This window comes from Brachyhypopomus gauderio, chromosome 10 (genome assembly GCF_052324685.1).
Source record: "Brachyhypopomus gauderio isolate BG-103 chromosome 10, BGAUD_0.2, whole genome shotgun sequence".
Taxonomy (NCBI): Eukaryota; Metazoa; Chordata; class Actinopteri; order Gymnotiformes; family Hypopomidae; genus Brachyhypopomus; species Brachyhypopomus gauderio.
This window is the reverse complement of record NC_135220.1, coordinates 11,472,281-11,487,429: the sequence shown is the minus strand read 5'-3', so window position 1 is coordinate 11,487,429 and position 15,149 is coordinate 11,472,281. Positions and strand designations below refer to the sequence as shown.

At 43.0% G+C, this 15,149-nt stretch overlaps 3 protein-coding genes across 6 annotated transcripts; all 3 read right to left on the bottom strand.

Moving 5' to 3' along the window:
- Positions 1-122: 122 nt before the first annotated feature.
- thap12a (THAP domain containing 12a) lies at positions 123-3,773 on the bottom strand. Its single transcript, XM_077019448.1, has 5 exons — positions 3,490-3,773; positions 2,865-2,985; positions 2,675-2,755; positions 2,485-2,524; positions 123-2,366 (listed from the first exon to the last, which is right to left on the bottom strand). Exons 1-5 carry the CDS (start codon positions 3,576-3,578, stop codon positions 496-498), a joined length of 2,202 nt encoding a protein of 733 aa, XP_076875563.1. The 5' UTR covers positions 3,579-3,773; the 3' UTR covers positions 123-495.
- Positions 3,774-4,336: 563 nt separating this feature from the next.
- LOC143525453 (cytoskeleton-associated protein 2) lies at positions 4,337-8,092 on the bottom strand. 3 transcript variants are annotated; one of them, XM_077019450.1, is made up of 7 exons: positions 7,990-8,092; positions 7,480-7,519; positions 6,434-7,233; positions 5,954-6,329; positions 5,804-5,864; positions 5,382-5,685; positions 4,337-5,276 (listed from the first exon to the last, which is right to left on the bottom strand). In XM_077019450.1, exons 2-7 carry the CDS (start codon positions 7,498-7,500, stop codon positions 4,979-4,981), a joined length of 1,860 nt encoding a protein of 619 aa, XP_076875565.1. In that variant the 5' UTR covers positions 7,501-7,519; positions 7,990-8,092; the 3' UTR covers positions 4,337-4,978. The 3 variants fall into 3 exon arrangements, with proteins under 3 accessions (XP_076875565.1, XP_076875567.1, XP_076875566.1); XM_077019452.1 differs by having other exon boundaries at positions 5,382-5,682; XM_077019451.1 differs by lacking the exon at positions 7,990-8,092 and adding an exon at positions 7,696-7,911.
- Positions 8,093-10,141: 2,049 nt separating this feature from the next.
- On the bottom strand, positions 10,142-15,106 carry LOC143525449 (uncharacterized). 2 transcript variants are annotated; one of them, XM_077019443.1, is made up of 3 exons: positions 11,325-15,106; positions 10,956-11,058; positions 10,142-10,736 (listed from the first exon to the last, which is right to left on the bottom strand). In XM_077019443.1, the coding sequence occupies exon 1, from the start codon at positions 12,491-12,493 to the stop codon at positions 11,579-11,581; it is 915 nt and encodes a 304-aa protein (XP_076875558.1). In that variant the 5' UTR covers positions 12,494-15,106; the 3' UTR covers positions 10,142-10,736; positions 10,956-11,058; positions 11,325-11,578. The 2 variants fall into 2 exon arrangements, with proteins under 2 accessions (XP_076875558.1, XP_076875557.1); XM_077019442.1 differs by having other exon boundaries at positions 10,956-15,106.
- Positions 15,107-15,149: the final 43 nt, after the last annotated feature.

The following is a 15,149-nucleotide window of genomic DNA, read 5'->3' as shown; positions in this document are numbered from 1 at the left end:
ATTTCTAGTGTGCAGAGATTTATGGAACTAATGAAAAGCAAAACTGAAATCAAAAGACCAATATATTTAAACTATACCACAACTCAATTAACACAGAAAGTAAGTAAAATGTTATTTATTTTCTGCATTTGATCAATGAAAAGCATAATGAATGTTTATTTTACATGTAAAAAAAATCTCTCTGTTGAGAATTTACCAATATTACACAAAAGAAGTGCCTAAAATTTTAACAGACAAAATTAACATTTTATTATTTGGCCAAACATGACATATTCCAAGAATTAATAAAGAGTGACTTTAATTTGCACTGCAATTTCATATTATATACAGTCAGCAATTGTCCTAATAAATGATCCAAGACATTGCAATATCTTTGCAGTGGGGGACACTTCATATGAAACCAACACTTGTTATTTTTCAGCTGGAAAGTGTGGAGGCTAATTCACTGACAGGGCAATCAAACAGACATGTAAATTTAAGATTCATCCATATAAATCAAGCAGGTCTCTCTGTTGGCTCTTTATTAGGATACATTTTCAGGTACGTCTCAACCATCAAGTCTAAATCGGGCCCAACACCACAGTTAATGTTAAACACAGCCAGACTCCTGTTCCTGTGTTTGGCAGGCGTGTCCTGTAGGTACGCCGTCAGACGTCTCCTCGCACTGCTGCACCTGTCTGCAAGCGAAAGTACCGGCAGGCAGCACAGCACTTTAAGAAGCGCGCAGACATTGGGGAAAAACTTCACGTCAGACAGCTGAAGCGTCTCGTAGATGGTGGCAGGCAGTGTGACGTTCTTGGTGCCGTGTTTCCATTTGATCTTCCAACAGTTCAGTTCAGTGGGTAGCGTGTCTGGATTGGGAAGGTCACTCTTATAAATATCCATGCTGGTCTCTTCTGTGTTGAACCTAAGCTGTCCCATGATTGCAGGCACTAGGAACAAAGACTTCAGCGCGTTCAGGTGATTATCGGAGAAGACGTCATTCAGCTCCTTAATGACATGGTTGACCACAGGGAAGGTGAGGTGGACTTTATAATAGGTCTCAGGCTGGACATCCTCCCCATCGTTTGGCCGTTGTTTTCTGAAGAAAAGCCTGGGGATTTTCACAGGAATTTCCAACGCAGCGGCCAAACTGACAGCCTCTTCAAACCAGAACTCGTGGTAAACTTCGATGTTCTCAAGAACTTCGTTCAGCGAATGGAGCACCGCCGTCAGGCTGCTGGCAGCAAAGAAGACCTCGCTGGTCTGTCCTTGCAGATTTTTACCAAACGCTCTGGAGAAGGAGAGAGTGTTTTTCAGCACAACCAACGTCATGACGCACTCAAAATCGGACAGCGCTTCCGATATGACAAATGCATTGTGCGCAATTTCATCGCTCCATTTGAGCTCCTCATTGTCATGGACGCTATCCATGCAGAGGAGCAGAGACTCCAGCAGGTCAACCGCCAGCTCAAATGTGTCGTGCTGCTCGGTCCAGTTTGTACGACACGTTTCTTTGAGGAGTGCTGCTTTCTCCTCGTTGCCCTGGTAGTAGATGGAGATGGCGTTTTCCAACTGATCTTGCAACGAAGGAGATTTGCCAAAGAACACCTCTATCTTCTTCAGTGTTGACATGACGAGCTGAACACTTGTGAAGTTCATGCTGTTGGCCAGGAAGATGTTTAGGGAGTGATTAGAACTGGGAGTGAGCACGGCTAACGGGTACTGCTCACACAGTCTCATGGCGACCGCTTTGACCTTAAAAGCGAACACGCCGGTAGAGAAGTACGCCTGTCCTCTGCAGTCTTCCATACGCATGCCACATTTCTCCATCACTTCAGCAGCCAGGCACTCAGAAATGGCCTCCACCTCTCCCTCAAAGAGCACGAACCCTAAAAACTCCTCCCGCAGACAGTTAGTCTGGTCCACGAAGCGAACAAACAAGGGCAGGTGATTCTCCCCCGAAATCTCCACCAGGTTGTCCATGACCAGCGAGAAGAGGCGCGCCTCCTTCACGTCAGCGAGCAGCTCCTCACGAACACACTTCTCGCTCACCTCCAGCATCTGCTGCAGCTGGGTGGAGGAGCAGTACTCCAGGTTCACCGCAGACGTCTCAAACTTCCGCCGCAGCACCTCGTCTCCAGCGTTGATGCGATACTCCAGCAGCGCCTGGAAGTTGCTGGGCGTGAAGCTCTTGCTCCTCGGTTCCTTTTCAGAATGGCCGTGCAGTGGGATGTTCTGCTTTCCCATCATGACCACGACGTCAAACAGAGACCTGAGGTATTCCCTGTGCTCCCGTTCCTCACTGGAGAGCTGGGGGCCACCGTCAGCATCTTGGCCATTGGCACTCTGACTTCCATCTTTATCCGTGGTTGCCTCTTCCTCCACTAACATGACAAAAAGGACACAGAGATTACATTAGTATACATTAGTATAAACCCACCTCTCAAACTATTTAAATGAGAAGGAGTGAAGCATACAGAGTGGCACATCATGGGGACTGACCTTTTTTTAATTTTGCCTTGGTGGCATCATCTTCTGCCTCCTGTTGTGGGGGGGGGAAAAAATCTTCAGCACATCACCACAGCACTTGACTGTCTGAGCCACTCAACACTAAATGCTGCTGAGGTCACTTTCAATCATACACATGGATGCAGGAATAACTACAGCCTCAAATAAACAATGAAACCTTGACCTGATTGTTTGCCCGCTTGCAGCTAGGATGGTCAAAGATGGTGGGTATGGCAGTATCCTTCAGAACAGTCCTGAAGGGGCTCTAAAACACAAAACATTCACATGAAACATATTGCACATGCAACGAAACTAAAGGTAAACTTGTAATAAAAAATGCATTACATCTTAATTACAAATGTAAATTTCCTTACTGTTTTTAAAATCAGATCTGGTTCAAAGTGTCGCGCGCACAGCCTGTGATACTTATTCAGGTGTTCTGGAGTTTTGTCTCTCAAATCAGAACGACAACAGTTTTCCACCCACTTTTTACATCTACAAAAGAAACAAGAGGGGAATAATTCAACACTTAGGTTTGTCACGAAGGTGCCGTACTGTTCAAACAAGTATAAAACAGTTTTGGTTCTCAAGTGTGGGTGGTGGAGAGTTCAGGGCGACTGCTTCACCATCGCTGTAGTGACGGCTGCCCGTCGGAGCTGACGAACCGGGCGCTGTGGCGGCCGAGGCGGCTGTGCGCACCAGCCCAGCTCTTACTGTGGCCAGGAGACATTTGACATTTTCCATCTTGTGATGGAAAGCGCCGTTTTACCTCCCGATTCGGACCGAGCCGAGTCGGTTCACCAGCCACACGGCGAACCCTAAACTTCTGTCACCTCGGTTGGTTAGCGCGCTAGCTCGTCAGTTAACTCCGCTAACGGTTTAAAGGCTGAAAGGTTTTCCGTGCTAGATATGTGGCAGACTAGTGGTTTGTTAGTCAGGGTCACACGGCCGCTCCGTGTGTCGGGTGGTAACACTGCTGCTGTCCGCCATTGCGCTCACCTCTCCGGGTCCCGCGGAAACCTGAAGAACGCCAACACCGAGTGGGAGCTCATCCTGGAGCAGTGCAGCGCGGCGCAGAAATTGGGCATCTTGTGTTCGGACACCGATATTAAAGTGTATGCATTAGATTCTGTTACGCCACTATCCAAACGAGAGGAAAAAACTTTTAACAAATGTTGTTTGGGTGATTAATCAGGCGCTAATTTAACGGGCACTCTAGTGCTTTGTGTGGCCCGGAGGAGTCAGCGCTTAGGGTCCGTCTCTGTCCCATAATGCTTTGCCTGTTGTTCCGCGTGCTGAATTTTTAACCAATAGCGTGTCGTTTCCAGAGTGAAGTTGGCGCCGTCGTGTAGAAGGCAACAGCAAAAGGGCGGGAAGGTGGAGCTGATGGGACCGGTGTTGATAACACTAATGTCAACACCGATGTGTTCCGCTGTCGTTATTTTACAACGGTCATGGCCTCCTATTTCTTTTTTTTCTTTTACAATTTAAGCAAAGTAATTCAAATAATACATATTTTGTGAAATGGGATTCCATTTAAATAAAATACTTCATGATTTAGCCCTGCAAAAGATAATGAAAAGATCTTCACTGCTGCACTTTTATAAAAGAATCAGGTTACCTCATGAAACAGAACAGATCCATTACTGCACTATTCACTCACTAACCCTACTAAGATGGCATAAAATCTCAGTTCACCTGCAACTGTTTCCACTGTAGGTTTCTTCCTCATCTCAGTATAACACTGACATCCAAATTATTCAGTTTCCTCAACCTTAATGCAAGTCAAAACGAAAAGTAGTACATCAGGAAGAATAAACACTTAAATTGTACAAGTTACAATAACTCCATGAATGTAAATTTGTATTTATTTAAACGTTACACAATTTGTCCATGAATTTCTCTTTACAAATATTATTTCACCAGTTACTAAAGTGGTGAAGCCAATCTACAATATGTATTAACATTAGTAGCATTTAGCGTTTAAAATATGATACATATCTTTTGAGAAAACAGTACCATTCTAGAGCAGTAACATGGAACTTTTCCCATCTCTAAATGGCATTTTGCATTTGAAAGGCAAAATATATGTTGTGCTTAGTTTACCTAGACTATGGGAAACATTATGGTTTGCCTTCAAACATGTCATCAGAAAGTGCTGTTAAAATGATAATTCAGGTATAATTCATAATATGGTGAGCATACATGCAGGGTTATGATTGGCTGTTACGTAATGGGATGGTAGTACCAGTGTTAACTAAGAATGAGCCCAAGCTGACACAACATGGCATTTAGACCGTTAGAACACAGCAGCGGTTTGTTTTTCTAGTGTACTTTTTTTTTTTATCACTGAAAGCAACAGTCACCAATAGTGTTAGAGTATAACGGTTTTATGTTTCAGTGTTCTGTAGAACATAGACGTGCATATAAATTTAGTAAAAACACATTCATGAGCCTCCGTTATGTTATTTTTCTTTGTCGTTTCACCCTATTTTATCTCAGCTGACAGTCTCTCCAAGTCTCTGGGATGGTCAGGCAGGTGGTCGAGCAAGGCCGGGTTTCTCCTGTATATGTACGCATTGGCATCTGCATCGTCCAGCTGCACCAGCTCAGCCAGTGAGGAGACACAGGGGTCGTGCTCACTGAGCATGCCCGGCAGGCGGGATGACTTGCGCTGGATTCGGGATGAGCGGCGGACAGGCGTAAGGAACTTCAGGTCTTTGATGGCACTTTTACGGCGTGGGCCACTGCCTGGCACAGACTGGTCCTCAATCCTCTTCTTTACACTGGAATTACATGGTTAATTTTTTTTTTTCAAAATTAAAAATGTGTTATTCTTGACAAAGTACCAGTTTATGATAAGAGCAACTTGTAATTTCAGTCAAACTCACCTTTGCAGGAAAGGTGTCGTTTTCACACTGTACTTCACAACAGATGCTCCTGTAACCTCTGTAGGTGTTGAATCCATCTTTCTTTCCTCATCTTCATCTTTGATGAGCTTCTTCTGTTTTTGCTCTAGAACCTTCTCTTTGGACTCATTCTCAACCTCCAGCTCATCAACTGTGGCAACATTCACCAAATCTTCATTTATTTCTAGATCTTCCTCCTCCAAGATTTCATATTCTTTGGCCGTTTCTTCTTCCACATTTACATTCAATATCTCTGCTTCTACTGTCTGGCCCATGTGTGGGTCTTCTGGAGAGGAGAAAGGGTTGTAAAAATTCCAAAATAATATTAGCACCAACACAAGCTCAATTTTTGCTGCTGAATGCTACTGTATTTGAATATTGTTGAAGCAGATGAAGAGACTCACTGTTCTCACATGACGAAGGTGTTTCCATCGCGTCCAACTTTTCACACAGGTTAAGCACCAGCTGCCAATGGAGAGGAGAGAATGTTTAAGACTAATAAATGAGAACTCACCATTTTGGTATCTGGTTAATGAATGAAATATGGCTTGTACCGATTCCATTCTGATCTCTGGATCTACAGGAAGATCCATTTCAGAGTTGTCCAGCAGATCCAGTGTTGTGTTTATTATAGGAGTTGGGCTGCTGGAAAACACCGGTTTACTGTGCAGGACCTTCTCGAGTTGAGTCTCATCATCCTCGGCCGACTCCTGCCTCGCCTCGGCCGACTCCTGCCTCGCCTCGGCCGACTCCTGCCTCGCCTCGGCCGACTCCTGCCTCGCCTCGGCCGACTCCTGCCTCGCCTCGGCCGACTCCTGCCTCGCCTGGTGCCGCGGGACTAGTTTCAACGGTTCAGGTGCTGACTTTTCTGTCATCGCAGGCCTTTTCAGAGTCTTGCCCTTTGACGCCAGCCACACTGCCAACTTTGCTCTAGAATACATAGCCAGGACCAAAAATACACAAGATTAGAAAACTGCATCCTATTCAGATTATTTCAATATGAAACCAGTGAACCATGCAGGTCTGTGACTCACCTCCTCTGATCAGCCGTCTCCACATGTACCCTGTACTGGCTGGTGGCACTTGGACCGGGTCCTTTGTGCTCACTGGTAGTTACTGCAGGTTTGGCTTTGTAGCTTTGCACCACTGGTTCCCTTTTTTTGATGAGCAAGCTGGGCTTACTGGAGACTGGGCGTGCAGCAGGCGCTGGAGCTGGTTTAGGGGGAACGGGAGCCAAGCGAGGAACCACAGGCCGGGTGGATGCTGGAGCTTTGGCTGACATCTGTCTTTGAGACACAGACCTCTGTGCTGGTTTCTCTGCCACATTTAGCTGCACATCTGACACAGACTTGGCTCTGCTCGACAAATTGGGCTGGAGTCTGGATTTTGATCCAGGCAACACAGTCACAGATTTTGATTGAGCTTTAGACAAAGCCCCCATCCCAGGTCCAGCTACTGCTGTTCCATCACCTATCTTCACTTCCCCACAATGGGGTCTTCTGAAGCAGTCTATTTTAGACTTCACCACTCTGCCTTTATAGGTGCCAGGGACTGGTTTTGGAGGAAGAGTGGAAGGGGGTTTTTGCTCCACCAGTTTTCTGTGCCTCACTGACTGTTCAGTACGGAAGGCCTGACTTAGTGTTTTCCTGTTCTTAGGATCAAACTTGGTTTTGGTGAGTGGTCCGACTTGTTCTTTAAACTCAGTCTTCTCTTCAGGGTTCCCCTCCCAGTTTTCTTGCTTCAGGTCATTTTTTGATTGCAGTGGTTTTGATACAACATTTCTAGATTTAATTGTTTTCTGACAAGCCACTGGCTTTGCATTCTCTTTGTTGTTCTGAAATGCAAAAAATATATGTTTTGCACACTTTTGTGTAAGGGCCCGAATTTGCCCGAATTTAATTCCAACATCCATTAAGTTAATATGGAGCTAATACTCATAATGTTCATTAAAGTTATGAATAGGGTCAGAGATCAAAGTAATTCTTATAGAGTTTAACAGCTCTAGATGCAGTACCACAGGCTAAATTGTTTGCTTTGCTGTTTGATGTATTCACTTGGTGTAAGTAAATAGCAATCCTACCTTTGTCACAGTCTTGTCCATCTTAGTGTGAAGTGCTCACCTGTGCCAAGAACAAGTGATCACGTATGTTAGCCAGCCACGAACTTAACAAACGCCTCATTTAGAAGTAGTTATCCACTTTAACTCAACACCATCTTACGGCCAAGGTGAAATGGCATATAGGACTAGCAAGCTAACTAATTGTTCAGACAACAGGCTGTTGGCTAGTTACCTTACCTGCGAATAATAGGATCCAAATTATATCTGCACACTATTTTAGCTCAACACGCACCGCTGTGTTGTTGTTTGGGTGTTGTCCGCCATTTTCGATACAGGGATATTCTAACTTGCAAACCATGACATTAGTTTTTACTTAAAACCGCAACACGATATAATTTTACAGTAGCAATTTGTGTATAACAATTTGAGAACCACGAAACTTACACCGATGTCAGAATATTTCGGGATAATATATACATACACAAGCTCTGTTGGTATAAATCCCCCCAAAAAGTATCGACACTAACTTACCAAAAGAACGTCGCTCTCCACTGTCCCCTCAACGGCCCTTCCACATTCAAACAAATCCGACTTTGGCGCTGCAGTTCTTCGTTCGGATTGGCGTAGACAATTTGTGACTCACTCAATCCGACCAATGATATGACTCAAAAGGGCACGTGACACAATGGGGCGGAGTTCCAGACCCAATCGAGAATTAAGCGCTGTCTCTTTTGAACCATAATAAAATTCCTTATACTGACCCGTTTTGATTTTTGAAGAAACCAACTCCCAATGGAACTTAGATGTGTTCCTAATGTATTAATGTTTCAGTCCATGTTTAAAAACATTTATCATCTGTGCTTATAGTATATCTTGGACTTGTCAGTACTTTGACAATACATTATTATTCTGTCACCCTATTTTAGTGTTTAAATCCATTTCTTTATTCCAGTTTGCTATTCAATTATCACGCAGTGTTATTTTTGTGTTTTCTTTTTAAATGCATAGTTTTATGTAACCTTTATTTTATAAAAAAATATTTAATGAGTGATTAGACGTCGGGAAATAAGCTTTATTATATGCATGTCTATATTATTCCACGCTTTGTCTATGGAAAGCACTAAAGTTGTCTTGAGTTTTAACTAAAGCTGTGTGAGGTTCAACTTACCACACAACTGAGTAAATCATATTAATTTATATATACCATAAAACAATCCAGTGTAGTGGTGCCAGTTTTGCCTTGAACGTACATTATGCCATTCATTATCGATTAGCGCTTGTACTACCCCACGTTTAGTATTGCAGTAGACGACACGCGCCACTAGGTGTCAGTATATTCTGGATGTGTCAGGATATTCCAGTCCCACGAACTCCCACTCGCATTATACGTTATACGTGTAAACTGCGATTTAAATTCAGCCTTTGAACCGAAAAGACATAAGAACTTTTTTCTAATGAAGTAGTAAATAAGTCACATGAAAGTGTTATTAGAGGAACTATTGGAGGAACTCTCTCCAAGTCTTTCTGTCTCTGTACATTAATATAATAATTTATGACATATTCTGCCGGTTTGACGGTCGTATGTGGGCAGGGGCGGACTGGGGAGAAAAAGTGGCCCGGGAGTTCCTGACAGACTGGCCCACTATATATATATATATATATATATATATATATATATATATATATATATATATATATATATATATATATATATATATATATATATATATATATATATTAGTGCTGTCAATTCCAGGTGCCGCGATTAAAAGTCCTCACCAGGATTTTGCTCAGGCTTCCTGGACTGCGTTGATTCCACTAATTTTACCTGGATTGCTAATTAGATCTATATATATATATATATATATATATATATATATATATATATATATATATATATATATATATATATATATATATATATATATATATATACTGTATGTGTGTGTGTATATATACTGTATAATCTATACATGGCACGTAGTGTATATGTCAGCTTTTATTGTCATATGGACAATATTACTTCCAGCAATAATATGATTACAAATCAAAATATATCAAAATAACTAACAAACTTAACAACTTGACCCTGACAAAATACAGGGGAAAAACAACTGGAAAGCTACTGAAACCTACATTGTTCACTCAGTGAGTAAAACCTCTACAGCTTTTCTTTTTTCTCTCTCAGCTTTTCAGTGCCACCTTTACGTTTGGTAGTTTGTTTAGACCAGGGGTGCCCACACCTTTTCAGCTTGCGAGCTACTTATAAGATAACCTAGTCAAAATGATCTACCTACAATAAAAATGCAAAAGAAATGTATTTCTTCTATATTATAATTATATTATTTAAATTATTATTACTATTTAATAGTATTACTATTAATAATAGTATTGCTATTTAAGAGTGTATTAAAACAAGGACCCAATCAAGGTCCAGGACCCCTTATATTTTACACGACATCTTCACTTTTTTGATAGAAACGCCTTCTCTCTCGTTACATTCATCCATCTCTGATTAGTTTTTCGGGTTTGTTGTTCCCGCTGTCAGCGCTAATCTCGCAAGAACTGACACTCAGGCTACTGCAGGTTGACACTCTCGTGAGGCTAGCGACATAATTCCTTTTGGGGAGGCACTTGAATGCTTTAAAAAAAATTATATTATATCATAATGATTGTAACATGGTCAAGTCAAGTCAAATTTATTTATATAGCGCTTTTTACAACACATCACAAAGCAGCTTTACAATTGTATGGGTCCAGATCCCTAATGAGAGAAAGAGACGACAGTAGCGAGGAAAAACTCCCTATGATGGTGGGGATTAGGAAGAAACCTCGGGAGGACCAAGACTCAAAAGTGAATCCATCCTCCATCCTCTGCCCGCTAGCAGAAGTCTGTATTTATAATCTAAATATAGTTCTATAGTTATAGTTCTAATTCCAGGCCAAGCAGTCACAGTCCCTTCAGTGCAGATGGTGAACCTCAGATAGGAGTTGGCATCAGCGCGTCCTCTGTGGCAATGGCACATCCAAACAAAATGAATAAGTTCATAAAATGTGTTTATTATTATTAATATTATTGTGAAATGCCATAATATTATTTATAATCTCTCTAGGACACAGGTTTGTTTACTACCCTTTCTGTAACATACTAATCAGGCAGACAAGGATCCAAGTGCGGATAATAGCCGTCTTTATTGAAACAATGATCACAGAGCTATCAAACAGGTGAGGGTGCCATCTAGTTGCAGGCTCCATTGAATCCCCTGTGGTTCTTTGGCCTAAAGAGAGAGAGAGGAGAAAAAGACAGGAGAAAATGATTATTATGAGTATTGATGTGATATGAATTTGAATTTGTTGCACATCCTTGGTTGTTTTTTATACGTGTAATGAGTGTATACGTATCCAGTAAGTGTTCTCTAATACTGTGTATTCACCCACTATGGGATATGTATATGGGTAGACAAAACTGAGTTGTCATGTGTGAGGAGTAAACTCACATCACTCTGCAGGCACATTTTGAGGCAGACCAGTTCATCAGAACCAAACAGGGCAAGACTAGGCTGAGAGCAGATGCTGTTCCCACCATTTTTGTGCATCCCCCTGCACAATACGGAATGACAGAAAGAAGAAACAGTTAAAAGATGGTCATCTTGGAAGCAAGGCCCAATCCAGAAAGGTGAACAACTCCAGTAGCCAAGCTTCAAAATCCAGCAACCCCCAAACAGCTCCAAATAATAGAATACAAGTCTAGTACGGTTACATATAATTACATATATCATACTGTACTATAACATTTTAGTATGTTGTATTCCTCTTTAGTCTTGTAAGATTCATTGATCAAAACTGCCACCCTAGTTTCAACTTACCTTGTGTTTTCTATATGTTCTCTATATGGTTCTGGTTCAGAGGGACTAGGCAGGGGACGAGGTCTAGGAGGAGAGCAGAGGTCGGTACACGGGGAAGGCAGTAAGACGGAGAGACCGCTCGGTACGTGGCATGGCACCAATACTTCATAAGAAGAGTGAGGGGGAAGATTAAATAGTTGCGATGGGGAGCCGCGATGAGCGGCAGGTGAACCGCATCTACACGGAGATCATGTGCGGTTCCTCACACTTTCATTTCAGCGCTTGAACCATTTTCGCCATATACTCTTCTTTCTCGTCTCCTTCCCTTCGCCGGGGCAGGATGAGATTTCTGTTGTATTGGCGGAGCTTTTCTCCTGGTTCTGTTGGAGGCTGCTCTCCTGGCTCCTGAAGAGCACGTTGTTCTTTAAACTCTTCCACCATCGTACCAGCGTGCACTTCTCTTTTTTTGCAGGCGCTGTAACCACCATTTGCTCCATCTTCAGGCGGTATGAAGCCATCTCTCTCGTCAACTCTTCTAGCTCTCTCTTCCTTTCCTCCCTCATCCTGTTCCTTTCTTGCTCTGTTTCCAACTTCATCTTCTCCACCTCTTTCTGACATTCCGTCAGTCTCTTTCTCTCCGTCTCCAACTCTCGCTGCCTCACCATCTCCCTTTCTTCGAGCTCCCTCTTCATCATTTCATTCTCCTTCATCTTTTCCACATGTTTGTCCACCTTTTGCCTGAGGTTTTCTATTTCCCTCAGTCTCGCATTTTCAGTTATTTGATGGAAGCGGATCTCCTGCCTGAGCCTGATCTTATCCAGATCTTCCCCCAGTGTGTAGTCAGCCGTCCTCATCTCCTTTAAACACTCCTCCATTTGCTTCCAGTCCTCTTCAATCTCCCTCTTTTCGTCCTGCAGGGTTTTGCACTCCTCCTCCAGATCCTTCTGTCTGCTCATCATTTCTTCGCCCTCTCTTGTCCACTTCCTTTCTATCTCCTCATATTCACTGACCAACTGTCTGTTTTTTAATTTCTCCCTCTCGATTTGATCTGTGGCTTTCTTTATCGGGGACAATAAATCCTTAATCGTGTTGCACATGACGTCCTCTACACTTAGCATGTCACCCTTTCTTTGTTCCTGTCCACTTCTCAGATTTACACTTGCCATCTCATTCTTTATAATGCACTCCATCTTCTTATTCCACTGTCCACTCTCCACTACTGTATTTATATGTTCAGCTGTGATTTCTCCTCTCTCAACAAATATCACACTGGTGTCGACCGCCTTGAGTATGGCCTTATATACGTTCGGTTATGTTGTGTTATGTCGTTACTATAGAAACGGAATTCTACTAATTAACAACGTCATGTTTTGTGACGTCATTTAGAATATTCAATTCACAACATCAAAGTAAAAAAAAAAAACATACCGCGGTTATTAGGGGTGTCGCGAGACGGAACTCCGCGAGATTTTCTGAGGGGTAAAATACGGTAGTTTCCCGGCCAAAACGGGAGACTTGACAGGTGTGGATTTGGGATTAAAAGAAGCAGCTTCTTTTTCTTCATCAAAACAGAAAATCAGGCCAGCACTATTGACCACAGTTGAATTTAAAAACAAGGGTAAAATCAAACTAATAAGTTTAAAGAATTTATTTCCAGATGTATGTCCAGAAGTGGTGGACGCGAGACTGGGAGTCTGACCCTTAGACTGCTCCATCTTTATGGCAATGTGGACAGGGAGATATAATGAATGTGGCATTAGTATGGACGAGGCTTTTCCAGTTCCTGACTACTTGTATTAATAAGTGAAACAGCTGCTGTATGTTTTCGTAGTCCGGCCCGGATTTTCTGGGACAAGCTGGTTTTTTTTCTGATCTCTGCTGCATACCGTCAGCCCGCATCAGCTGGCCCAGTCCGCGGCCCGGTCCAACTCGTTCATGTGTTTACAGGCCCAGTCCGCGGCCGCGCTGAGCAGGTTAGTGTGACTGGAGCGGGGGAGGTAATAACACCGTTAAACAGCAGCGTGACTACGGGCCGCAGTGCGCGGCAGTGTCTCCTCCACGGGCTGAGTTAACCCATCGGCCCACCGGGGAAATCCCCGGTAGTTATGTATGCCAGTCCGCCCCTGTATGTGGGTAAATTTGCCGTGCTTTTTTGATCTATGTAGGCATGGCGCATTTAGTCTCTATGAATCCATATCAGCTATACATAATTTTACTGGCATGGTGTGTACACATATGTTGACGTTTTACGTGAAAACACGGCAACATCTTATACTCGTTCGTTCTTCTGCAGTTCCTCACAGCCAGGCGAGTTCAGCAGTGTTCTGTGAAATGGGCTGGTCCAAAAGTTGGGCTGTGTCGTTTTGGACAGAGTACAAGCGTTTAACCCAAAACCTTCCCATCTGACTTTTACCTAATACCATACAGATGCGGGAACCTCCCTTGATGACCCAAAACCGCATCAATATGCGTATGATTATGGTTCTTACCGAGCACAAAAGACGAGTATTGTACAAATCACACAATTAATGAAATTAATTGATTTAAAGTGTTAGTTACTTTGGTGACGTCGAAGAGGAATGTGGTTGTTTTTGACAAGGATGTGAAATCAAGGACAAAGCATTTGAGTTGATAGCAGCGTCAGTAGTAATGGGTCCGGTGTCATTCCCGCATAATAACCACACTGCTGCTCCGGGAGGGACATACATTACAGGGATTAATGCGTTAGAGTGCAGCACAGATGTGACAAGAAGAAGAAATGTACGCTGTGAATTTTAACTTGTGCATTGCTATAAATGTTTGCAATATGTAACATACTGTAGTTATATGAGACTCAGCTTAGTTGGCTTTGAGTGTGCCTGTGTGTGTACGTGCGTGTGTGTGTGTGTGTGTGTGTGTGTGTGTGTGTGTGTGTGTGTGTGTAATCAATTTATTCCATCACCTCACATGCAGGCGCACAACAACTGCAGACAGATTGAAGGGACTGAGCTATGAACTGGATCCCTTAACCAAGCAGACAGATTTACTGTTCAGGGCTTGGCTTCACAAAATCTTCAGAACCCAAAAGATTATAATTCGCAGATTATCAGAGATTTGGACTTTTTGTGGAAAGTTGACCTGGAAGAACCAAACTAGATATGAACTCCAAATTCAAGCACAGCTGGAAACGAAAGGGAATCTCAGAGGGGCCAGTTTCCCGAGCCCAGGAAGTGTGTTCTCCATTTAACCCGTGCTTCCATTTGTCTACCCAAGGTTGTGAAAATAGGTACAATAATTTTGCCTGGACGTCACAAACCAGAGGAAATTGATTTTCTGCTGCCTGTAATTTACTGTGAGAGCAGGCGGTGACTCTGCCCAGACCCGTAATGGCAGGTCTGGCAGGGAACTGCCTGAATCTACCACCTCCTGACTGCATTTATCAGTCCTGTGACAAACTGTAGATGAGACTGTTTAGACACTGTGATTAACAAAGCTTGTTTTACAAAGAAGTTGACTTTCTTTGCGCAGCACATGCACGCGCGCGTACACACACACACACACACACACACACACACACACACACACACACACACACACACACACACAACTCACAAACTCACAAACGAATTACAATGGATCTGAATAAAAACAAAAACACGACAGATCGCTGGCAGTTCCTGTTTGCACCAACATCTGTCCACAAAGTGAAACTCTGCTGTTAATTACAGCGTCTGATTGGGTGTCGCGTCGAAACAGCCCTCAGCTCTGGATCCCACTGCTGTTAATTAACACCAGCTCATCCATCACTGATGGAGAAAGAGGGCATTATAGTGAAATGCAAAATGCATCATTCTTGCTTTAGCTTCC

Coding starts and splice junctions, on each gene's coding strand:
- thap12a (XM_077019448.1), bottom strand. CDS start 3,578: ATGCCCAATTTCTGCGCCGCGCTGCACTGCTCCAGGATGAGCTCCCAC. Junction 2,986..3,489: donor TTTCCGCGGGACCCGGAGAG/GTGAGCGCAATG, acceptor TTTCTTTTGTAG/ATGTAAAAAGTGGGTGGAAA. Junction 2,367..2,484: donor CAAGGCAAAATTAAAAAAAG/GTCAGTCCCCAT, acceptor TTGTCATGTTAG/TGGAGGAAGAGGCAACCACG.
- LOC143525453 (XM_077019450.1), bottom strand. CDS start 7,500: ATGGACAAGACTGTGACAAAG. Junction 7,234..7,479: donor TGGACAAGACTGTGACAAAG/GTAGGATTGCTA, acceptor TTTGCATTTCAG/AACAACAAAGAGAATGCAAA. Junction 5,277..5,381: donor ACGACACCTTTCCTGCAAAG/GTGAGTTTGACT, acceptor ATGTAATTCCAG/TGTAAAGAAGAGGATTGAGG.
- LOC143525449 (XM_077019442.1), bottom strand. CDS start 12,493: ATGGAGTGCATTATAAAGAATGAGATGGCAAGTGTAAATCTGAGAAGT.